Source organism: Gorilla gorilla, chromosome 13 (genome assembly GCF_029281585.2).
Source record: "Gorilla gorilla gorilla isolate KB3781 chromosome 13, NHGRI_mGorGor1-v2.1_pri, whole genome shotgun sequence".
NCBI classification, from domain to species: Eukaryota; Metazoa; Chordata; class Mammalia; order Primates; family Hominidae; genus Gorilla; species Gorilla gorilla.
In genome coordinates, this window is record NC_073237.2 from 101,075,400 (window position 1) to 101,098,479 (window position 23,080).

General features: G+C 45.6%; 1 protein-coding gene across 3 annotated transcripts in view; it reads right to left on the minus strand.

Annotated features, from left to right (window-relative positions):
- Nucleotides 1-23,080, minus strand: part of ABCA1 (ATP binding cassette subfamily A member 1) — a 147,246-nt gene that overhangs the window by 36,190 nt on the left and 87,976 nt on the right. For 2 of the 3 annotated variants that reach the window (XM_055350364.2, XM_055350365.2), the window contains exons 10-24: nt 20,296-20,435; nt 19,847-19,963; nt 15,421-15,618; nt 14,478-14,683; nt 13,788-13,964; nt 11,797-12,019; nt 9,829-10,050; nt 8,563-8,767; nt 7,346-7,459; nt 5,387-5,558; nt 4,265-4,396; nt 2,817-2,959; nt 2,476-2,613; nt 1,554-1,774; nt 115-193 (exon numbers count right to left, since the gene is read on the minus strand). In XM_055350364.2, the coding sequence (XP_055206339.2) occupies nt 115-193; nt 1,554-1,774; nt 2,476-2,613; nt 2,817-2,959; nt 4,265-4,396; nt 5,387-5,558; nt 7,346-7,459; nt 8,563-8,767; nt 9,829-10,050; nt 11,797-12,019; nt 13,788-13,964; nt 14,478-14,683; nt 15,421-15,618; nt 19,847-19,963; nt 20,296-20,435 (2,487 nt within the window). Of the gene's footprint in view, nt 1-114; nt 194-220; nt 294-1,553; nt 1,775-2,475; nt 2,614-2,816; nt 2,960-4,264; nt 4,397-5,386; nt 5,559-7,345; nt 7,460-8,562; nt 8,768-9,828; nt 10,051-11,796; nt 12,020-13,787; nt 13,965-14,477; nt 14,684-15,420; nt 15,619-19,846; nt 19,964-20,295; nt 20,436-23,080 lie in introns of all 3 variants that reach the window. The other variant, XM_004048392.5, reaches the window with a different exon arrangement.

Genomic DNA, 23,080 nt, shown 5'->3' on the forward strand with positions numbered 1-23,080 from the left:
CACTGCCCTGCTAGCTCCCAAACCGAGCCCCAGGCACCCCAGCAAGCATTAGGCCAACCCGCCACCAAGCTGCTCCCACCCCCGCAGCCACCCAGCCCCAGCCCAGCAGCAAACCTTGAGTCAGCGCCACCAGCCTCTGCACCTCTCCTCCTCTGCCTCCACTCTGCCCAGCTGGGGGAAGCTCAGGCACCACCTGAATAAGAAACCCCAGAGTCCTTACCGATGGTCAGCGTGTCACTCTCATGGTCGCTGCCCAGGCCAGCATCAGAACTGCTCTGAGAAACACTGTCCTCCTGATGGCAAAGAAGGAGGCGAGAACAGGTCAGGGACGGAGCAAGGCAGAGCCACCAGCATCTTCGCCGGGGAGGGCTTCCAAGAAGCTCTGTTGTGTGAGAACTAAAGGAAAAAGCTTTCCCTGGGACACATGCACTGGCAGCTGTGGCTTCAGAGGACCCTGTCTGGCATGTGTGTGCCATGTGAACAGCCTCGCTTCCTGAGGGTGAAAGGTCAGGAAGCAGAGCTGCCAAAAGAACTGTGGCCTGCCAGTGAATGCTGCAATGAGGCCTTTGCCAACCATCTCAGGCAAGGCCTTTACCTGGCTACATGTCTAGTTCAATGCTTCTCACGCTTTAATGTGTGTTCAACCACTCAAGGACCTTGTTAAAATGCACAGAGTCTGATTTGGTACGTCTGAGCTGGGCCCAGGTTGCTGAATTTCTAACAAGTTCCCAAGTGATCCTGATGCTGCTGGTCCTCAGACTGCACTTGAGTCAAGAGGCTCATTAAAAGGTAAATAAGTGGATAGGAGTTTCAGGTTGGGATGTAAATACATTAGGTACCACTGGCTTCAACACACAAATAAATCTCAGGCATGTACCGCGGTACAGAGGAAAACATACCTGGTAATTGGGTCTGGTCCCACCACTGTTATTTACCTGCTGGGTGACCTTGAATCAGCTACCAATTCCCTACAAGCCTCACTTCCCTCATCTGGGATAATAAATATAGTTACCTTCTTCCCAGGGTCTCTCTGCACTTTAATTGAGATGATAGAGGTTAAAAAAAAAAAAAAGAGGTTGTAAATGGTAACAACGCTATATAAAATTAACTATTATCATTACTTTCTTTTATGCCCAGAGTCTCTCTGGCATGAAATCAGTGCCTAATAAATATTGGCTGTTTTATAGTTTAAAAGTTAAGGTCAATGAGATTGAAAAGTAATGTGCAGGAACACCAGGTCATTTGTAACCAAGGCTCTTACCTCTTGACAAGTCTCTTTTCTTTGACATAATAATGTCCTCTAAGGACCTTCTCCATCACTCTCTGTGCCTCATAGGAAAAGGAAAATGGGATTCAACAGAACTAGCACAATGGGAGCAGAGGGCCCCTTAGCTTTCCATGCCTGAAGTATGATATGATTTCAAAGGGGCAACAGAGCAGGGAGATGGTGGCTTCAACATGGCAAAAGGGGTGGAGGTGGAGAAATCATTCACAGCCAGCAAGTCCCGGCTGCCCAGACCCAACACCAGCCCAGCACCAAGACTGCAGCTCACCTTTTTCAGGTATGACACAGTGCTACTACTGTTTCTGCAGGAACTGAGGGAGGATTCCACATCTTTCTTGACCAGGGTCAGGTAGTAGCCTGTTCCCAGCTGGTTCTTCAGAAACAGGGAGGAGCCCACACAGCACAGCTTCCCATGGGAGATGATGGCAATCCTGTCCCCCAGGATGTCCGCTTCATCCATGTGGTGTGTAGAGAGAATAATGGTGCGGCCTGCCAGGCACAAACACAAGGATGTGGGACAGGTGAGGCCTCTCAGTTCTGATTTGTCACAGTGGCAGGGACTAGAGAGATATTAGCAGGGGTAAGCACTGGAAGAGACCTGGAAGCCACCTTTCACCCTGTATGGCTATGACCCCTAGAATGGCAAAGCTTTGTATATATAGGTACCGCATCCTCACAGAGGTAAGAACAGTAGCATTTTATTTGGGAACTTGCTATATGCCAGGCATTGTGCTAGGTGGTTTGTGTGCACTCTCATTTAATTTAATCCTCTATGAGGTAAGCACCACTATTATTATCGGCAAAGAAGGTGAGGCAAGTTGTGACTTTCCCAATGTCTCAGGGCCAGCCAGAGTTGGCTCCAAGCCTGCCTGTGCTCCTCATACTGTACCACATCAGATCTCTAACCAGAGAGCCCAACGTCTTCCCGCCCCTCTCCGCTTCCATTCATTTAAGCATCCACCCTTTCAACTAACCATAAATTTAGTGCACCATGTTGGGGACAAAAAGATGAATAAAGACACAGCATCTCCTCTCAGGAATCTCAGTCTCAATGCCCTTTATCTCTTCTGTGATAACAGAAGAGTATCCCATGGCTTCACAGAAGCCTAGCCATGAGATACAGCCATACTTCTCAAAAGCCCCCCGCTCTCTCTCAGTCCATTTACTCAGAATAAATACACATCAGGCACCTTGTCGGTATTTCAGCAGCAGCTCCCATATTCCCCTGCGGGAGTAAGGGTCCACACCAGCTGTGGGTTCATCCAGAATGACAACCTTAGATCCCCCGACAAAGGCCAAGGCCACAGATAGCTTTCTCTGCATTCCACCTACAAAAAAACAGAGCGAGACAAACTCCAGGACCAGCCCCAGACAGTGAGTGAAGGCAGAGGACCTAGGGGCACAGCCAGGGACAAGTTTCTGTTACCAGCCTCACCCAGCCTGGGACCCTGGGGCAGTGCTGATTTTCCTCCGCATGTGTGTAGCCGGAGGAGGAGGGGAGAGGGATAGGGAAGGTAGCTCTGGGCCGCACCTGACAGCTGGCTTGTTTTGCTTTTCAGCTTGCTTGATGGCAAACCAACATCCAGGGCCATCTGCTCCATCTCCGCCTTCACGTGCTTCTCAGAGAGCCCTTTCAAGCGGGCATAGAACCAGATGTGTTCTTCGACAGTCAGCCTGGGGACAGGGAGGCAGGTCAGCTCTGGGCCCTACTGGATACCCCAGAATACAGTGTCCCCTGGCCCAGAACAGATGAGAATGGGCATATTTTTCTCTCCCCGTGCTTTTTAAAATAACTTTATCAATTTCTGAAAAATAATCTTCAAGATTCAAGGTAGAACAACAGTGAGCAACCACATGAGCTGCTCAGGAAATCAAAGTGAAAGGTGACAGATCGCTTCCAACCTGTTTCCAGCAGGCCTGGCCACCATGCACCAGGCAGTTACAACTTTCAATTTCAGGGCCCCAAGATGTGGTCTTTAATGGGCTGTCCCCACAGCACGTCCACCAAGAAGTCAGCTCGGCACTCACCTGGAGCAGCCTTCCTGAACCTCAGGGGACCTCAGGCTCTGAAAGCGGGGAGGACCCTGCACATGAGCCCCATGTGTTCACTTTAGATGAGGAGGGAGCACATGAGCCCCAGCTGTTCACTTTAGATAAAAAGAAACATAAGGGGAAAGCCTTGCCCAAGATTGCAGAGCTCAGGTCTCTCTCTGCTCCATCACACGGGCTCCCTGGGGGCCTTATGGCTGATGGGACAACCTGAGTGGGAGCAAATGTCTTAAGCAGCAAATATAGGTCCATCATACCAGGGCCCTGAAGCACTACCAGGTCTGGGAAGTCTGCTCCAGGCCTCAATAAGGAGTGTGGCGTGGGAGAGGATGGGCTAAAGGGCCCTCCAGCATGACAATAATGGAAAGCAATGTTTCCCAAGCCCCCATCCACTGGCTGGGCTGATGTCACCTCTACAGCTCAACCATTCACCTCCCACTTCTCCTAAAATCAAAGAACAACTAGGTCTCAAGGTGTTCACGGAGGTGAGCCTGCCACATTCAGAGAAAGTAAAATGTGGCCAGACACAGTGGCTCATGCCTGTGTTCCCAGCACTTTGGGAGGCCGAGGTGGGCGGATCACGAGGTCAAGACATTGAGACCATCCTGGCCAACATGGTGAAACCCCGTCTCTACTAAAAACACAAAAATTAGCTGGGCATGGTGGTGTGTGCCTAGAGTCCCAGCTACTCGGGAGGCTGAGGCAGGAGAATCGCTTGAACCTGGGAGGCCAAGGTTGCAGTGAGCCGAGATCGCGCCACCACAGTCCAGCCTGGCTGCAGAGCGAGACTCCATCTCAAAAAAATAAAAAAGAAAAAAAGAAAAAACAAAAACACAGCAAAGTAAAATGCTTAAGTCCCACTCCTCCCATGATGGCATGACACACACACATCCAGAAAAGGCCTATTCTTAACGTGCTGCCGGTACTCACATGTCAAACAGCACGTTATGCTGGGGACAGACCCCCAGGTTCTGCCGGATGGTGCTCATCTCAGAGCGAATGTCTTTTCCCAGGATGTAGGCGGTGCCCGAGGTCGGGGGGAACAACCCGGTCAGGATTGACCTGAGGACAAAAATTTAGAAGTACAGGAGTCAGGGTTGACCTACCCTTAACTCTAGATGCTCCATTCAGTCTGCAGAGAGAACAGAACACCAACCCTCCCACCGCCCCCATTCCTTTCTAATGAACCCTACCAGACCCACACAAAGCAAAGCTGTCCTTTTGCTTCAGTAAATAACTACAAGTGGGCCTATGAGTTAGAAATGCCAATTTTAGTATGAGCATTTTTTAAATGAAGCTTCCAATTTGCAATGAAAGTATTCTTTAAAAAATGTATTTTGTATGCCTAACATCGCATGCATGGAAAATGGACAAACAAGAACATATTATTCAAAGATAAAAACAATTTTTGTGTTAGGTAGTAGGATTTCTGACTGCCTTTTAAAAATCTTCCGAAAAGCTCATAATATATTAATTCTATGTTTTAAAAAAAGATTAAAAAGAAAACAGGAAAAGAATGTCACCCCCCAAAAGATATACCCTTTGGAATGGTTAGAATGGTTGAGGAATCATGCTGGAAGCCACTGAGGCTAACGCTGGTGCTTTACAGCCCCTGACCCCTCCTGATACTACCCACTGTAAGGTCCTTGAGGTCCCAGGGAAGGCAATCAAGCCAGCTGCCCAGCTTGATTGCGTCTCACATGTGCTTCTCACATCTGCTTAGAGACAGAGTTCCTGGGAATTACCAACTCCCTCCAACATATGTAATCTATCTTTTCGTGGCTGCAGGTTCCAAGACCACTGCAGAATTCTGTGAACTACATGGGAAAGGTCATCTGAGGCCCCAGCTTGTTTTAGGCTGAAGAAATAACATCTAGCAAACTGGCACGTGGAAAGACACTCATGATTAGATAACATGTTCACATTCGGCAACTCCTCATGTGCTCCTGCCCTTGTCCCAGGGACGAGCATGGTTTCCTAAGGTATAAATTTCTAACTCTACTGCAGAACCCTCCTGTGGCTGATTCTGTGGGAACCACACCCTCTTCTTACATGGTGGTCGTCTTCCCCGCTCCATTGTGGCCCAGGAAGGAGGTGATCTGGCCCTCATAAAAATTCAGTGCCAGGCCATCGACAGCCACCTTCATCCCATCTCGGTAGATTTTTACCAGGTTCTGAATGGACACGCCCAGCTTCAGGTGGGTGGGTTCCTCCTCCATGCAGACTGTGACAGGAGAGAAGACAGAAATGAACCCACAGAAAGCACTGAGGAGTGGAGTGTAAGGACACAGGGCACTGTGCTTGAACTTTCAGAACTGCCTTCTCTCCATGTCCACCCTGGTTTCTCAGGCAGGCAGGAGGCTATAAATGTTTATTTAGGGCCTATTTGGGTACTGATGTTGGTGATGGGAATACAATGATAAAGGAGCATTCAGAGTCTATTGGGAAAAAGGACTTGATGAACAATTAAAATAGAGGATGCTGAAAGCTGTTTAAAAAATACATCTAAAAATGCCATGGAACTGTGATACACCCCTCCCAGGGAACACTACTCAGCAGTGAAGAGGAATGAACTGTTGACACACACAACTTGGATAGATCTAAGGGAATTCTGCTGAGTGAAAAAAAAAAAAAAGCCAGTATCAAAAGGATACCTAATGTATGGTTCCATTTATGCAACATTCTGGAAATAATAAAACTGTAAAAATGAGGAACGCATTAGTGGTTGACAGGTATCAGGAACTGAGGAAGAAGGGAGGTGGCTGTGGCCATTAAGGGGTAGCATGAAGGAGCTTTGTGACAATGAGATATTTCTGCAGCTTGATTGAGCTAGTAATTACATGAATTCACACATGATAAAACTGCATAGAACTAAATACACACACAAATGAGTGCACATAAAGCCAGTGAAATCTGAAGGTTTGTGAATTGTACCTATGTCAATTTCATGGTTTTGATATTATTCTACAGTTACACATGGTGCTACCATTGGGGAAACTGGATGAAGGGTTTAAGGTAACCCCCTCATGTAATTTGTATTACTTCTTGTGAGTCTGTAATTGTTTTAAAATAAAAAGATTTTCTTTCACGTGCCATGGAAGTTCAGGGCAGAGAGTGGCTGACTACCTGAGAACCAAGGAGGGATGCTCAGGGGAGGGGATCCTGAACTAGATCTTGGAGAGAAAGGAGGAGTTGAGAAGATAGGCAAGTTAGAGAGAAGGTTCTCCTGTGAGAGCAAACAGTACCTACAAAGGCATGGAGATGTGGAAGAACATGACATATTCCAGCAACTGTGAGCATTTCTAGGTGACTGAAACAGGAGCTAGGTGTAGAGAGGAGGTAGGAGAAGATGATTAGGAACAGCAGGCAAGCGTGCTACACTAAGGAGCATCATACTTTTACCAAGGGCAATCAGGGGATGGGCACAGAAGAGACTGGCAGAAAAGGGATCTATTAAATATTTAGGAAGCCACTCTAAGCACAAAGAACCCAGAAGGCAGAGACTTTGATGAGCTGTCGACGTCTCTGTCTGCAGTTAAGAGCCAAGAGAGGATTAGGGATCTGGGTAATGATTACATTATGAAGCATAGGCTGAGCTCTGTGGTAGCCACTTGGTCTCAGCCCACACAGGCTGATACACAGGTCACCATGTCACAGGCAGGCAGCGAGGCTATGGTTCCACAATCACGCTTGTCTTTACCTCTTTCTTCTAGCTTGTTAGGAGACCATGAAATATGTGTTTGGGAGGGGGCAAGTAAAAGATACTTTTCTAGAAGCCAAGACAACAAAGAAAATGTCCCTCAGGGATCGAGACCGTGAACTCCCAATAGGTCAACAGCATTGGACATAAATGGCATGGGAGGATTTGGAAAGGGACACTGCATGTGATTTCTCTGCCCCTGGAGTGGTTTCACAGTCTTTTAGAAAGGCAGGAGACATCGCTTGCCCCCAACAGTTAGCAGAGGCAGCAGCACTAGGTTAAAGAAAGAGCAGGATGTCAACAGCACTTACTTTCTGACATTCTCTTCTGGTTGGAACCAGGGTGGCTCTTCTCATCACTTTCCTCACCAAACCAGTAGGACTTGGTGCAAGGAAAATACCAGGGCCTGGGAATTCCGTACTGGCCTGAAAGCAAAGCACAGGTATGAGCCAAGCTCAGCACCATCCCAGTATTCTGAGGGCTTCCCAGCCAGGTCCATTTCCTCCTTGACACATCCTTTGGGGAAGGAACAGATTTGAACGGATGTGGGGAAAGAGGGAGCTAACATTTGCTGAAACCTGCTATGTACAACGTACATTCTGCACCTCTGTAAGTCCTTCCAACAACCCACGGGGCAGGTGCCATCCCCATTTTAGAGATGAGGAAACTGAGGGATAAGGAGCCTATCCAAGGTCCCTCAGCCAGTAAGTTAAGACTCAGAATTTAAATCCAGAATCTGCATGCTGCAAAATTGCATATTCAATGAAAGAAGTTCAGGCAGGAGTAATAAATATTTCAGGTATACCTCCTTAGGGGAGGATCAGAAGGTGAACCAAAAAGGGTTAAATCTTGCTCTCTCAGAATTTGATCTCACATGGAAACTGTCCAATGCAGGTTCCTCTTGGACTTGGTCAAGAAGATGTATTATATTAAGAAAGAAGTACTAAAGAAAAATTCAACATGAATTTTTATTGAATGCTAATTAATCATAGGCAGGCCTTAGAGCTAGTATATTTAATTATTAACAACCTGTACTCAGGAAACAGAACCTCTCCTAGTTGTACCCCCTCTGAGGACACAGAAATACAGAATTGGGTGAGCATTGGGAGGATTCGCCTGGGCTTATTGACCCAGTGTAACCGAAGTGGATTCACCTCCATGTACCAACATTTAACAGTTGTGTGACCACAGCTGGTTACTTAACATCTTTGAGTCACAGTTCTCTCATTTGAAAATTGCTGGTTATTATAGTAACTACTTCAGAGTAGCCTTGTGAGAATTAAATGAAGCAATGTGTATAAAACATTTTGCATGCTGCCTGGCACACAGTTTTCAAGAAACAAGTGCTGTACAAGTAGTGACAATTGTACTTTCAGCATCAGCTGCCTGTCCTTGGACTATCTGTTTACTATAGATCTATAGCCCAAACCACTTCCCAGGGAAGCCCATGCACTGCAGAGATTCTAGCACAAAGAAAGGACATCAGCTAGAAGTCATATTTTCCAAACAGATGCCCAAAGCAGTGTACCTGGAAAGACAGCCTCAATGTACCAGGTCATCACCCCATAGAGGAAGGTGTCAAACAGCATCATGGAGACCGAAGTGGTGAGATTGAAGCCATCTTCCTCCACAGGACTCTCAAACAGGTTGTCCCACTGCACTCCAATGCCCTGCTCCTCAAAAAGGGCAAAGTACTCACAGCCAAACCCAAAAGCCACAGGAGACAGCAGGCTCTGTGAGAAACAGGCAAAGTCACCTATCCATTTCCTGGTCAGTCTCATTTTTCTATCTCTTCTAGTGTAAATTATACCTGGAGAAATTTGAATTTGCAAAATGGATCAATCATAAGGTGGAGAAGTAGTATTTACCTATAGAGTCCCTTTAGGGGAGTGGTGGGCTACCAAGTAACATATAAAATGATTCCATTTGTAACCACTCATTATACACAGACATTTCAGAAATGCATATACAGTGAAGTATAAGACTTTTAAAACTTTATGTTTCCAAAGATGCCCCAAGGCTCAGCAATCCTGTTCCCCCACACACATGCGCATACCCAGAGTCCTCTGAGGCTCCCTGCTCAGCCAAGGATGGCTCAGGATCAGAGGTGCCTGTCTGGGGCTGCTGATGCCTATGGAGCCCAGACTGAGGCATCAGGAGCATCCTATGAGTCACTCTTAGCTTTCCTGATAAGTGACCTGGGGACATCTGACAACTTGCACTTGTAGGGGCTCACACACTCTCCAAGATATCCCCCTGCTCTGTACGAGGGAAGGAAGTGTCCAAGTCAGGAATTTGTGGGATGAGGCACCTGCTCCTCAGTTGTGCTTAGTTCAGAAAATATTACTCAAGCAAAACACCATACTGGACACAAGGAAGACAAGAGAGGTCATATCTGACCTCAAGAGTTTTCAGTTCTATTTGTGGCCTTGGCTTTGTCATGAGCTTAACATGGCCAACAGAGCTGGGAGATAAAGGGCAGAGATGGCATCTGTTGCCTGAAGCCATTCCTCAATGCCATTTATCCCCAGCCCAGTTCAAGATGCAGTCTGGCTCTCGGAAAAATTCCATTCAATTCAATTCAACCAGGATTCACTGAGAAGACTAAAGATAAACAATTTAATAAAACACAATCCTTGCCCTTACCCTTAAAGAGCTTAGAATCTAGAGCTAAGGTTCATGTCCCATTGGAAAGAGACTATCATCTTCTGTTCTCAACTTGCTGCTTTTATTCAGGGACTCCAAAGGAAGGTAAAATGCCTACAGCCACTGAAGAAAGGTCAGAGGTACTCACAGCGAAGATCTTGAGTGTGAAGCCCACGTAGTCCTGCCATGCCACACACAGGACGTAGGGCAGGTACAGCGTGAAGTAGATGATGCCCCCACAGGCTGCTGCCAGGTTGGCTCTGGAGAAGAGTGTGCTAATCAGGAAGCACTGCAGGATTGTCACCACAGCAAACACGGACAGGAAGACAAACACCACGCTGGGATCACTGTAGGGCAGCAGGTTTCCTAACTGGGAAGGAAGAGACACATCAAATGTGCTGCCTCAACAATCCCAAGCACTCACTTGTATGATCTACAGAAAAAAGACAGGGTTTATTCCTACTCATGTTAGAGACAATGCAGAGGCGTAATGCTGTTCATCTTTCTGATGAGGCAACTGATCATTACCATCCTAAAGAAGATAAGTGATTTACCCAAAACTACACAGAAAAATAATGGCAGAGTTATGAATACAACAGAGTCCAGGGCTTTCTACACATCTCAGTGGGTGAGTTTGCTCTTTGTTTCTTCAATAGGTAATTTTAACTGGTTTCTCCTTATATAAGGACTATGACTGGTGGCACCACAGAAGAGCTGTGGGAGATAATGTCCCACGTAACTTTTCTGTCTAAAAGCCAAGGAAAATGGCCAGGCAACTTGACTTTCCCTCTTGATCACCATGGATTCTGCATTCCCACAATCATCCAAACTCTTGTGGATATTTTGAGCTTATCTCCGGCTGATGGGTACATGTCTGCAGGACCCACCAGCATGCAGTTGTCTCAGAGCAGCTCTTACGCACCAACCATGGGACCACTACCTCTGCCACTGACCTTCCCCTTGCAGTTAGATAACAGAGCATGAGGGAGGGGTTGCTTTTAGCAAGAACCGTATCCTACTGTGGAACCTCAATAAAGTCCTTGACCTTCCTGAGCCTCATTTCCTTGTCTGTTAAAAGGGTTAGTGACGATAGAAGAAGAAGCCCATGTGATGTGTTTAAACAGTCCTTGGCAATCAGTAGGAACTATTTGTAACAGATGGTAACTAGTATTAAATTAGTTAGTTCTTATCTCTTTGTACTCCTTTTGCTTCAAAAACATTTATTTTTACCTGATGTGTCTTTATATGAAATGCTTGCAGAGAAAGAAAATTCGGATATAAATATATTGATGTATGGTTCAGACACAAAACTGCACTGCCCAGAGTCCCCATTCAGGGAAGCCTTGTTGCCCAGCTGTCAGTAGACGGCCTCAGGCATCAGCAACTCTGGGTTTGTCACAGCAGCAGAGAGCCATGTAGGCCCTGGGGCACGACCTTCTCAGGGCAGCCCACATCCAGTGATTGACTGAGAGGGCTGGGGTAGGTGGTGTCAGGCGGGAGGCCTTGGGGGAGCACAAAGGGCTGGATGTTTCAGCTCGATGAAGAACAACTCCAACAAGCTGCATATTCTCTAGAGTGCCCCACGGGGTTGGCCCTATATCACAGTTCAACTCCTCCCTCTGCCCAATCCTGCATCTTCCATATCTCTTCCATAGGTATTGAGCACTCATAAATACCCACACATCAAACTCTATTTCAGCCTCTGCTTCCAGACAGTCTAACCTGCAACAATATATATCCTTCTGATTATTGTTCTTAGAAACTTAGGAAGAATCGCCACCCAATATATCTAAGAAAATAAATAGCTTTCAGATGCTGCCATGAACCACTACCAACGAGACAGCATGGCACAGTTGAGCATGTGGTTATCTGGAAAGCATGAACCCTGCACTCTCATCCTACTTAGCTGCTACCTGGCTGGGTTGACCTTGGGCAAGTCACTGCCCCTCTCTGGGCCTCACTTTCCCCAACTATAAATGGATGAAATTGCAGGAAATGACAGGTATGACCCCTTCTCTACCAGAGGCTTGGATTTTTTTTCTTCTTCTCCTCCCTTAGCCCGTGTTGAGCTATTTCGGAGTTTCCTGGCAGGGAAGAGCGAGTGAGGCTGCCTTACCTTCAGGATGACCACCAGCAGGCCAGCGCTCACAAGAAGAGGAATGAGGCTACTAATGAACCAGCTAAACCAGAGGATGCTGTTGTCCAGGCCCATGATCCGCATGGTCTCTTTCAGCCGTGCCTCCTTCTCATACACGATGCCCTTGATGATCACAGCCACTGAGTAAATCCAGGCCAGCGTCATGAAGAGGGGCATTGACCGGCTCATCACCCGCAGAAAGCTGGAGGCCCCAAGGAAGGACAAGGAGAGAAAGAAAGACACACGTGAGCCAGGGTGATGGGCCAAGGCCTCTGAGCCTGCATGCTAGAGGGAGCACCACATCTGGGCCACAGAAGGACAGGCCCTCTAGACTCTGAAATGCACGTATGATCCAATGCTTCACGAGCAATGCAATGTAGAGAGAAAAACGAGGCTAACAAAGTGTTGTCAAACCAAATTTCTTTGGGGGCTTGCTTCAGTAACTAGGTAACTGTGAGCCATATTTAAACTAAAGGTAGATTGTTTCAAAATACTAAAAACCAAAACAAAAAAAAATTCATTCTCTCACAAAAGTTCAACATCTCCAAGGTCATCTCACTATTGACTTGCTTATCGTAACTCTAATCACACCACAGACATACATTTCAGGCAGCTCTTGTCAATGTTTCAGATTCCAAGCTAGAATAGAAAATGCAGATGTGCAAAGTAAAAGGCACACAGATTTTGGACCCTGAACTTGAGGTTCACGTCAAAGCTTTACCATGTAGGCACATACTCACTACATGAAAACAGGCACCAGCTCTTAATGCCTCTGAACTCCTGTGCCCTGTCTTAAGACATCCTTTCTAGTGTAAACCTTAGCTTAGGGGTCTTTGTAAAAGTCTTCCTTTGAAAAATTCCAGCTAATTGTTTAGAAGGTGAAAAACAGGATAATTTCTGGTGACCTTGAAAAGCTATAGAAAGCCATACAAGGAAACACACTATTCAATGCAAAACAGAGAACCAATACAAGGAGAACCCAGCTCCTCCCGCATCCTGATCCCTACACACACACACACACACACACGCACCCCACCACCACCAACAACAACAGAGAATAAGAGAATTTCCAGAATCTGGAAGAAACATTACATATTTCAGATGTTTGCAATAACTACACCTCCGCCCCTTCTCTTAGAAGAAATCATTACATCCAAAGGCATAGTTCCCACAATGAGAACTTGGCAGCTTAGTGACTCAGCACTGAAAGATTTTCTAAAAAGTCTAAGAGAAAGAAGCTTTGGTCAGTTTTATTTGGGTTGTTTTGAAATGTGGTTTACCACCTAGGGAGAAGAAGTGCACACATTTACATAAATTGTGCTTTTATAAGTTTAGACGCTGTTTCTGCGTCTATGTGTGAGTATGTGCTTGCATGTGTTTGTCATGACACATTTTAAGCTTGCAGACTGAGCAAATTTTGACCAAAAGGGTAGAGTGTAAAAAATTAAAGTGGTGGGCTGGGTGCGGTGGCTCACACCTGTAATCCCAGCACTTTGGGAGGCCAAGGAGGGTGGATTGCCTGAGCTCAGGAGTTCAAGGCCAGCCTGGGAAACATGGTGAAACCTTGTCTCTACTAAAATACAAAAAATCAGCCGGGCGTGGCAGCATGTGCCTGTAGTCCCAGCTACTGTGGAGGCTGAGGCAGGAGAATCGTTTGAACCCAGGAGGCAGAGGTTGCAGTGAGCCGAGATGGAGCCACTGCACTCCAGCCTGGGTGACAGAGCGAGACTCCGTCTCAAAAAAATAAATAAACAAAAAGATAAAAGTGGCAACCATGGATGAGAAGGAAAGAGGTTTACTAGTGTGTGCACATATATCTATGTCTGTCATGTGGCTGCAACTGTTGACAACTTACATCTGGCATCTTATTTCCAGATCATTCACACATGCATGCACATGCACACACATATACACACCCCCATCTGGCACAGTATAAACTGGTTAAATACAGTGGCTTGCAGGTAACTTACATGTCATCAACGTAACAGGGATAGGGCATCTGTTGCATATAGACACCAGTTTTCTTCTCGGTGCCCGTCAACACCCTGATGATTGCCTGCTCCACCACATCCTGCAAGTAGGCGAAGCCCCCCCAGACGTACCGCATGTCCTCAAAGGGGTCAGCTCGAGGACCAGGGTCCCAGTACCTAAAACCAAACCACAAGTAATCAACCATTCCTTTAGAACCATACAATTAAAAAAAAAAAAAATCACCCAAAACCCTACTACCCTTACCAAGCCCCTTTTTCTATCTTTGTATCTTTTTTTTTTTTTTTTTGAGATGGAGTTTCACTCTTAATGCCCAGGCTGGAGTGCAATGATGCGATCTTAGCTCACTGCAACCTCTGCCTCCTGGGTTCAAGCAATTCTCCTGCCTCAGCCTCCCGAGTAGCTGGGATTACAGGTGCCTGCCACCAAAATTCCTGGAATTAATTCCCTTGAGTAGAAATGCTAAATCAAAAGATACTGGTATTTTATGACCTATGAAAAACCTTCCAGCAAGGCATGTACCAATTTCACCAAAATCATGACACCAAGTTGAGTTTTTTTGTTGTTGTTGAAATTTCTACCAAATTCTTAGTTAAAGTACCTCTTGTCCTAATATAATAGGTGCTCTGGACCTCCCCAAGACCAGGCTGGTGTGATGGGATTCCACTTACCCATCCTTGATTTTATTTGTCCTCTCCACATTGTCAATGTCCATTCGGATCTTGTACTTGACATGATGGGGCAGCTCAATGCTGCCTGGAGTAATTCCAGTGAACACAATACCAGCCCAGAACTTCCTCTCATCCAGCAGCTCCATGGACTTGTTGATGAGCCAGACTTCTGTTGCTATGGGTTCTAGCTTGTTCAGGTTGACACACTGATAGAACAACAGCCTTCATGAGAACGTTGGCAGCCAGGACAACAAACAGCGGCTGAGACAAATCCTACACTAGGAGGCAAGGGCTGACTACACGATTGCTTATCCTCTCTCTCTAATCCTCTCTAATGTAGTTTTCCAACTTTCAAACAAGAATGGAGGATTTTGGTTTTTCACTGCAATTTAAGAGAAATTCTAAGAGTAATTTAGGGATATGTTATTTATTGATTTTGTGGAGGAAAAAAACAATGATCTTATCTTACTTTTCTGTTTTCTTAGCAATTCTGAGTCATAGCAACTAACCAACTAACCAGACCAAAACACCTCTTACCCATCCCTACTAATATAATTTTTAATATAAAATTTCAAAAATTTAATTGGACCCGAATTAGATTTTAGATGTTTCACAAATAATGCCTTTTTAAGGGAATGCTTTGCTACCATTAGTCACTGAGATAGGAAAACCTAGAAGAAAATGGGTAGAAATATTCTCTTGAGCCTATATAGAATAAGCTAGAGTTAATTTACTAAAGCTAGAGTTTATTTACTCATTCAACCACTCAACTAACATTTATTAAGTGCCTTTTGTTACCAAATCCTGTGTTAGGCTTGAGGGATACTTTTGTAAATGAGACTATACATTATTTCTAAACTTGCCTCCTGCCTGAACCTTGTTGTAACATCTCAGAGAAAGAAGCCGTTAAGTCTTTTCTAAATGATCCAAGCAACAGATTCACCTCCATGAAGCGAGATATGGTCCGGATTGCCTGGTTAGTCTCGTTGAAAGCTTCTCTCCAGGTGTACACAGAACCATTACTGGACTGGACATCCTCTGGGTGCTTGGCCAAAAACGCCACGATGTCTTGGGCTGTCCAATCTAAGCCATCCAACTGCTGTTCCCAAAAGTGTTTATTGTCCCTGCTGTCCAACAGCATCTGCCATTCCAGTGAAAAAGTACAAGTAGTAAATAAACACCAACTAAATCTTGAGGAGCACTATAAAATTTACAAAATACTTGCATATACACTGTCGTTGTTTTATCCTCACAGAAAACTGAGGTAAATGACAGTGTCCCTATTTTATATGTGAGAAGACTGAGGCTGAAGAAAAAAAAAACATGATTTTAACCAGGGCTTGGTCATAGTATTAATAGATGTGGAGCTGAGACTCAAAGTCAGACCAGTCTGAATTCAGAGTCCATATGCTTTCCACTATACGAAACATCTCACTTAACAGTATTAACTACAGTAACAACAACAATACTTCCTTTATATAGTTACTATATTGAATAGTGTATATGCTTCACCTTACACAACTCCATAAAGAGGGCACTTTTATTTTTTTGCCTTTTGTGTTGTTGTCATTTGGATTCAGTGTCTCGCTCTGCCGCCCGGGCTGGAGTGCACTGATGGAATCACAGCTCACCACAGCCTTGACCTCCCAAGCCCAAGTGATCCTCCCATCTCAGCCTACCAAGTAGCTAAGACTACAGGTGCACACCACCACACCTGGCTAATTTTTAATTTTTTCATAGAGACAGAGTCTTGCCATGTTGCCTGGGCTGGTCTTGAACACCTGGGCTCAAGTGATCCTCCCACCTCAACCTCCCCAAGTGCTGGGATTATAGGCACAAGCCACCAGCCCAGTGAGTATCCTTTAATATTTCCCATTTTATACATGAGAAAATGGAAGTTCAGAGAGGTTAAGTCTCTAAGATTGGGTCACACAGCTATTAAGTAGCAAAGCCAGAATGAAAGCATAGGCCCTCTGTTTCTAGTGCACCTCCCCCTCCCCACTGTGTTCTATCACCTTCCTCTTTTGAGACCCAGTCTGTTGATCCCACATAAAACCCAATTCCTTCTTACTGCTTAGTTTAGAAAAATAATGCTGCTGGTTAAACCAACTAAAGTACAGTCTTTTCCAATTGCAGGATGTACAGGTCATGATGCAAAGGAGGCCTATTTCCATTTCTTGTTCCCTTGCCAGTTGGTTCCTCACATGGGTCAACACGAAAGAGAAGGACAGATCAATCCGCTGCTCAATCAGCAGATCCAGAGGGGCCGAGGCAGAGGCCTGCACAGATGTGCTGCCAGAAAAACAGCAGCTGCAAACTCAGCAAAAAGGAGAGGCATTTGCAACTCATGTCACAGCTTCAACAGAGAAGATGAAGCCCTGGTTCTACCGAATTGGAGTCTCCAAGGGTCTGAAAACTGCTGCTTTATAAAAAAATCGGTCTTATTTTCACTAACATTATAAGCTTTCCCCCCTTGCGCCTTTGTATTTATTATTTCAATGGGAGCATAATGATTTTATAGAGTATATGTAATTTCATTAATTATTCCTATAGTGCTGAACATTTAGTCTATTTCCAATTTCTCACAATAACAATATAGCAATAACATTTTCTCTCATATGGTGACTTCTTTAAAATTATTTCAGTAGGCTACATCCCTGGGGGTGGGTGGAATGGAAGTATGCAGGATAGCACATTTTAAAATGGTTCTTTAAATTTTCATTCCAAATTGCTTTCCAATAGAGAATAGCAATTTATACCATCACCAGGAAGGTATGTATGTATTTTTCTTAACATAACAGACACAAAATTGTACCTCACAAGTTCACAGAGGCCAGGGTTAGCAATTCTGAAGCCACTTTATTTGGAACAAACAAAAGCAGAGTGAAGAGACGCAGCCTTTAGGGTGAAGTCGGCCCTGCCCAGTATGGCTTCTGAACAACATGGCCAAAAAGAACAGCAAGACTAGAAAGATGTGCCCGCTGAGATCACTGAGCACGTGGCCTCTCTGGGGTGCTCCTGAGGGGCGGGAGACCTAAGACTGCCCGCAGGGGTGGAGGCAGAGAGAAAACAGGTCCCGAGGATGGGTGGCTAAAAGCAGCTCAGAAAAGAGAGCAAATCAGTGTCAGAGGGTTCCATGACTTGCCCGAGAGAGGTGCCCTGGGACCTATGGGGTGAGGCAACACGGGTAGACAGTGCCAGAGAAAGCAGAAAGATCAGAGCTACCCCAGCAGAAGCAGAAGCCTCAGCCATTACCTCGTGTAGGAGATGCCAGGCTACAGGGGGTGACAAGCTCATGTTTGTGGAATTAAATAAACACTCTTTAAGAGAGGGAAGAAAGGCTGGGCGCGGTGGCTCAAGCCTGTAATCCCAACACTTTGGGAGGCTGAGGCAGGTGGATCACTTGAGGTCAGGAGTTCATTCCAGCCAGGCCAACATGGTGAAATCCCATCTCCACTGAAAATACAAAAATTAGCCGGGCACAGTGATATGTGCCTGTAATCCCAGCTACTCTGGAGGCTGAGACAGGAGAATTGCTTGAACCCAGGAGGCAGAGGCTGTGGTGAGCCAAGATCATGCCACTGCATTTCAGCCCGGGTGACAGAGTAAGACTCTGTCAAAAAAAAAAAAAAAAAAAAAAAAAAAAAAAAAAAGAGAGAGAGAGGGAAGAAGCAAAGAAAACAGTTGGAAGAGGTTCCCTTTTCTTCCACCCACAGGCTGATGACTCCCTCATCATCTATCTCCAGCCCAACCACCCTCCTCCACTGCAGACCTCAGTAGCCACTGGCCTACTGGACATCGCTACCACCCACCCAGCTAGAAATCAAGATTCGCTTTGATGCCTCCCTCTCTTTCACTGCTCCACCACTAAACAGTCACCAGGCCTCATTTCTTGCTTTATGCCTTGGCCACTTGGAGAGCCTCCTCCCTGGTCTCCGCCTTCATTCTTGCCTCGTCCTTCTTCAGGATCCACCCCATCAAAGTAACGTATCTACATCTCCCCTTGCCTGGTCCCCTAGAGCTTAAAGTAAAGGTCCTCAGCTTGACACAAAAGTCCCTCCAAGGCATGCCCATGCCTTTCTCTCCAGCCCCAGATCCCTCATTTCCAAGCACACACACTGGATTTTCCCAGCTAGATTCCTAATGAATGCCATTGCCATGTTTACAAGGATCTTGTCCTTTAAGAACTGGGAGCTTATGAAGAATTGGAGCACCTAAGGCAAAGTCAATTTCAGACTAGGGAAGCATCTATTTGCCCACAAATCAAAATTCACTGAGTCACTTCACAGGGCCTCCTATAATCCTCTGAGAGCCAGACAAACAGAAAAAGTCCAACTAGTAGAAATATGGATTCCAAGGAGAGGACCAGGAAGAAAAGGCCTGAAACCACACTTAGGTATACCGGGCTAGATCATATAACCCTCCTTTAGAGAAGAGACCCCACTTTAATAGCATGAGCTATATTAGTCAGTGTGAATCCATACAAATCACTGTTTATGCTTTTCTCAGTATAAAGTCCTTTGTTTTTAAAGGGACTTCCTCAGTAACCTGCCTCCCAGCGGATCAGGGAATAGTCCTAAACTTCGGAAGCGTTCCCCCTAGGTAGGTACAGTCTCTAAAACGCATCTGCCCTTAAAGTCAATAAGGTTCAAAACAAGAAACCTGGGAAAATCTTCACCTGCTTCTTAAGGGGAGCAGAGACAAAAGGAAGGGGCCTCCCTCACCATGGAAACAGGAAATAGTCTAATGATTCTCTAACTCAGCCCAAGGCAGGAAGATGTGATTAACAGCACTCAGGCTCAGGCAAAGGAGACATTCTGTTCTTGCTCAGCCTGCTCCACATTTGAATCCAATTGTCTCTAGAGCACTTACCCCTTTCAAGTGGCTCTGAAGCACTAAGTACATTTCCCCTCCACACAGTAACAGCAGCTCATCATTCACACAGTGCCCTGAGAATGAGTATCTCAGGCCAGTCTACATGTAACATGATGCTTTTGCCCCCACACTTCTTTCCAAAACCTACCAAAACACAGGGAGATGCTGTGGCTGGCTGAGAGGCTGCAGCCAAAAATGAAAATAGGGTACTGCAATTACTCAACTCTACTTCCAAACACCAGCCCTCACTAAGTTTTGCAGAAAACTACTATTTGACCATGAGTGGCATGGTTGCTGACATGCACAGCGTTATCTCTGCACCATGGCCTGTACTTCTGGAGAGGTGGTGCCCTGTGACTTTAGCTATGCTCACTACATTCCCCCAGCTAGATAAACTGAAAGAATTCTCACCTCACTCACACCTGGGAAAGTGACCAGAAACTCACCTCTCCAGTATCAAGCAGGCACATGGTAATAATGGGAGGGACACTCACCCGGACAAGGTCCATTTCTTGGCTGTTCTCCATGAAGGTCCAGATCTTGGGGCTGAGTTCCTCCCACATGCCTTCCAGATCATGGAACACGGCCAGTTCCTGGAAGGTCTTGTTCACCTGGAGTCAGGTGGGGAGCCAGGGACCGCAGAAAAAGGAGGAGAAGCAGAGACAATGAGCGCTTTGGCTCCTCCCTGAAAAGATACCCCATCACAGCAGCCCTGCGCCAGTCCTCCCCATCCCCAAGAAATGCCTGCTTGTAACTATGATTCTATACCCAGGACTGGGGAGCTGGCCCAGCTCTGGTCTGCATCAGACTTGAGGTTTTCACTCTGGGAATTCCAGAAGAGCCGTTAGTATACTTAGCGCGCACCTCTGAAGCTACCTTGAGTTTTTTGCCCCCAGTTCTGGGGAGATCCTGGGGAGGGAGTCTTGGGCTGGGGGCAGCTTACCTCAGCCATGACCTGCCTTGTGGCTGGAGTGTCAGGTGTATACAGGATCTTCCCAATGAGCAGCGGCTTCAGAGCTTTCCAGATAATGCGGGAAAGAGGACTAGACTCCAAATTCTTCATCAAATCATTGCAGTAAGGAGCTACGAAGAAGAGGAGAGACAAATGCTCATATGCATGGTCATATACTGATAGAAACTTACAAGGGCTTTGGAGCCAGAGAGTTCTTACTTCAAACCCCAGCTCTACCACTACTAGTCATATAATAAGTAACTTTTCTGAGCCTCAGTTGGCTCCTCTGTAAAATTCATAACATCTATGTGGAGAGATGTGGAGAAGATTATCTCAGATTAAACTGAGATATCTATAAAGAATGATGCTTGATAAATAATCAGAGCTTATTATAACATCAATGACAGATAACTCACAACTGAGCTGATCTGGAAAAATGTTTTCGTGAAGCACAAGCCCTCCCAACTCCAGATTCACACTCTCACACCAGCCTCACCATTGTTTTCACTGACAACTAACATGACCAACATTTAAACTGACTCTTGAGGGGCAACCAGAGGGCTGAATTCAGACCTCAGTTTTCAAGCAAAAACCACAATTTGGGGCCAGGCGCAGTGGCTCACGCCTGCAATCCCAGCACTTTGGGAGGCCAAGACAGGTGAACCACCTGAGGTTGGGAGTTTGAGACTAGCCTGACCAACATGGAGAAGCCCTGTCTCTACTAAAAATACAAAATTAGCTGGGCGTGGTGACGCATGAGGCTGAGGCAGGAGAATCGCTTGAACCCAGGAGGCAGAGGTTGCGGTGAGCTGAGATTGTGTCACTGCACTCTAGCCTGGGCAACAAGAGTGAAACTCCGTCTTCCAAAAAAAAAAAAAAAAAATTCTCAGCAGGGCGCAGTGGCTCACGCCTGTAATCCCAGCACTTTGGGGGGCTGAGGCAGGCAGATCACGAGGTCAGGAGATCGAGACCATCCTGGCTAACACGGTGAAACCCCGTCTCTACTCAAAATACAAAAAAAAAAAATTAGCTGGGCATGGTGGCGGGCACCTGTATTTCCAGCTACTCAGGAGGCTGAGGCAGGAGAATGGCATGAACCCGGGAGGCGGAGCTTGCAGTGAGCCGAGATCGCACCAGTGCACTCCAGCCTGGGCAGCAGAGCGAGACTCCCTCTCAAAAAAAAAAAAAAAAAAAATTCTCTTTAATTAACACAAACCAGTATATGTACACTTAACAAAAACCCAAATACAAAAGTTGTAACAGACAAATGGGTTTGGTTATCCAGCAGGATCCCTGATTTTTAAAAATTCTTTCTAAGTTTTTCAGGGATTTTTAGATACCAAGTATCTTCTATATGCTGGAAAGATAATAGAATTTTTTTTTTTTAATGAGGATGCCCTCACAATTAAGTCTGTCATGGAAATGAAGGCTTCCTTGGGTCAACTTGCAAGCTGGGGGAGAGGAGGAGATGGGATTTAATTAAAGTTGCCTACAATACCATCCTTTTCAGGCTTGTAAAGCAACTTGCGAATGTCTGGAGTGCTTTACTCCAGAGAAGAAAAGGTTCTTGTGTTACAATAAAGCACAAAACCTGCCTCACTCAGTGTCTGAAAGACACACCTGTGGTTGGAAATGGAGAAAGGTTCCCCTGCATCAAGTTTTCAAGGAAAAGGATGCCATTGCCTAAAACTGTGACATTGGATCCCTGCTGCCACGAGGCATATGGCACACGGGCCCACAAAAGTGCTCAAGTGTGGGGAGTGGATATGGAGACACAGGGTTCTTTAACACTGCCTTGTAGCTAAGAATGGGAAACAAAGAGCAGATCAAATGTCTGAGTGTGAGAACACACATGCCACCACTAACAGTTATCTTAAAGAGCACAGATCCAGGCAAATGTGGGCTTGAATCCTGGCTCTTGTGGATTAACTCTGATGTGGCTCTGACCAAGGCACTTAACCTCTCTGAGCCTATGAAATGTGGGGTTAAAGAATCTTCCCTGCAGGGTTATCATGAGGGTAAAATGAGATAACTTAAACAAATGCACAGTGCACAAGAAATTCTACTTAAATGTTAGTTTTTTGTTGTTGTTGTTGCTATTATCATTACTGTTATTTCTTTTTATGTTATCATAAAGCTTATCTCGATGGTAATATTAAGACCAGTACATCATCCTTTTTAAAAATGCTTTTCTAGCTTTTTTGAGTTACAACTGACAAATAAAAGTTGTATATATTTAAGGTATACAATGTGATGTTTTAATATATGTATACTTTGTAAAAGGATCACCACAATCAAGCTGTTAATAAATCCATCACCTCATAGTTGCCTTTTTTGTGTAGTGTGAACACTTCAGATCTACTCTCTTAGCAAATTTCAAGTATACCATACAGTGTTACTAACTATAGTCATCACGATGTACATCAAGATCCCAGGAACTTATTCATCATGTGAAACTGACACTTTCTACCTTATATATATTCCATATATAAGTGAGATCCTGCAGGATTTGTCCTTCTGCCATTATCTCATTCTTGATCACCCTAGAAGCCACCTTTCCACATCCCCCAGAAAACCAGGAGGTTGGCTGTCAATCATTCATTCCATTGATAAACACTACTGTGCACCTGAGATGTGCCAGGCTGCACTCAGAGAACTGGGGACAGGTAGCTATTCAAGAGAAGCCTCTCTCCTCTAGGAAGAGCTCAGTCTGGTGGGCAAATGGGCATGTAGACATCTAACGCTGCTACAGAGGGAGGAGACGACACAGGCCAAG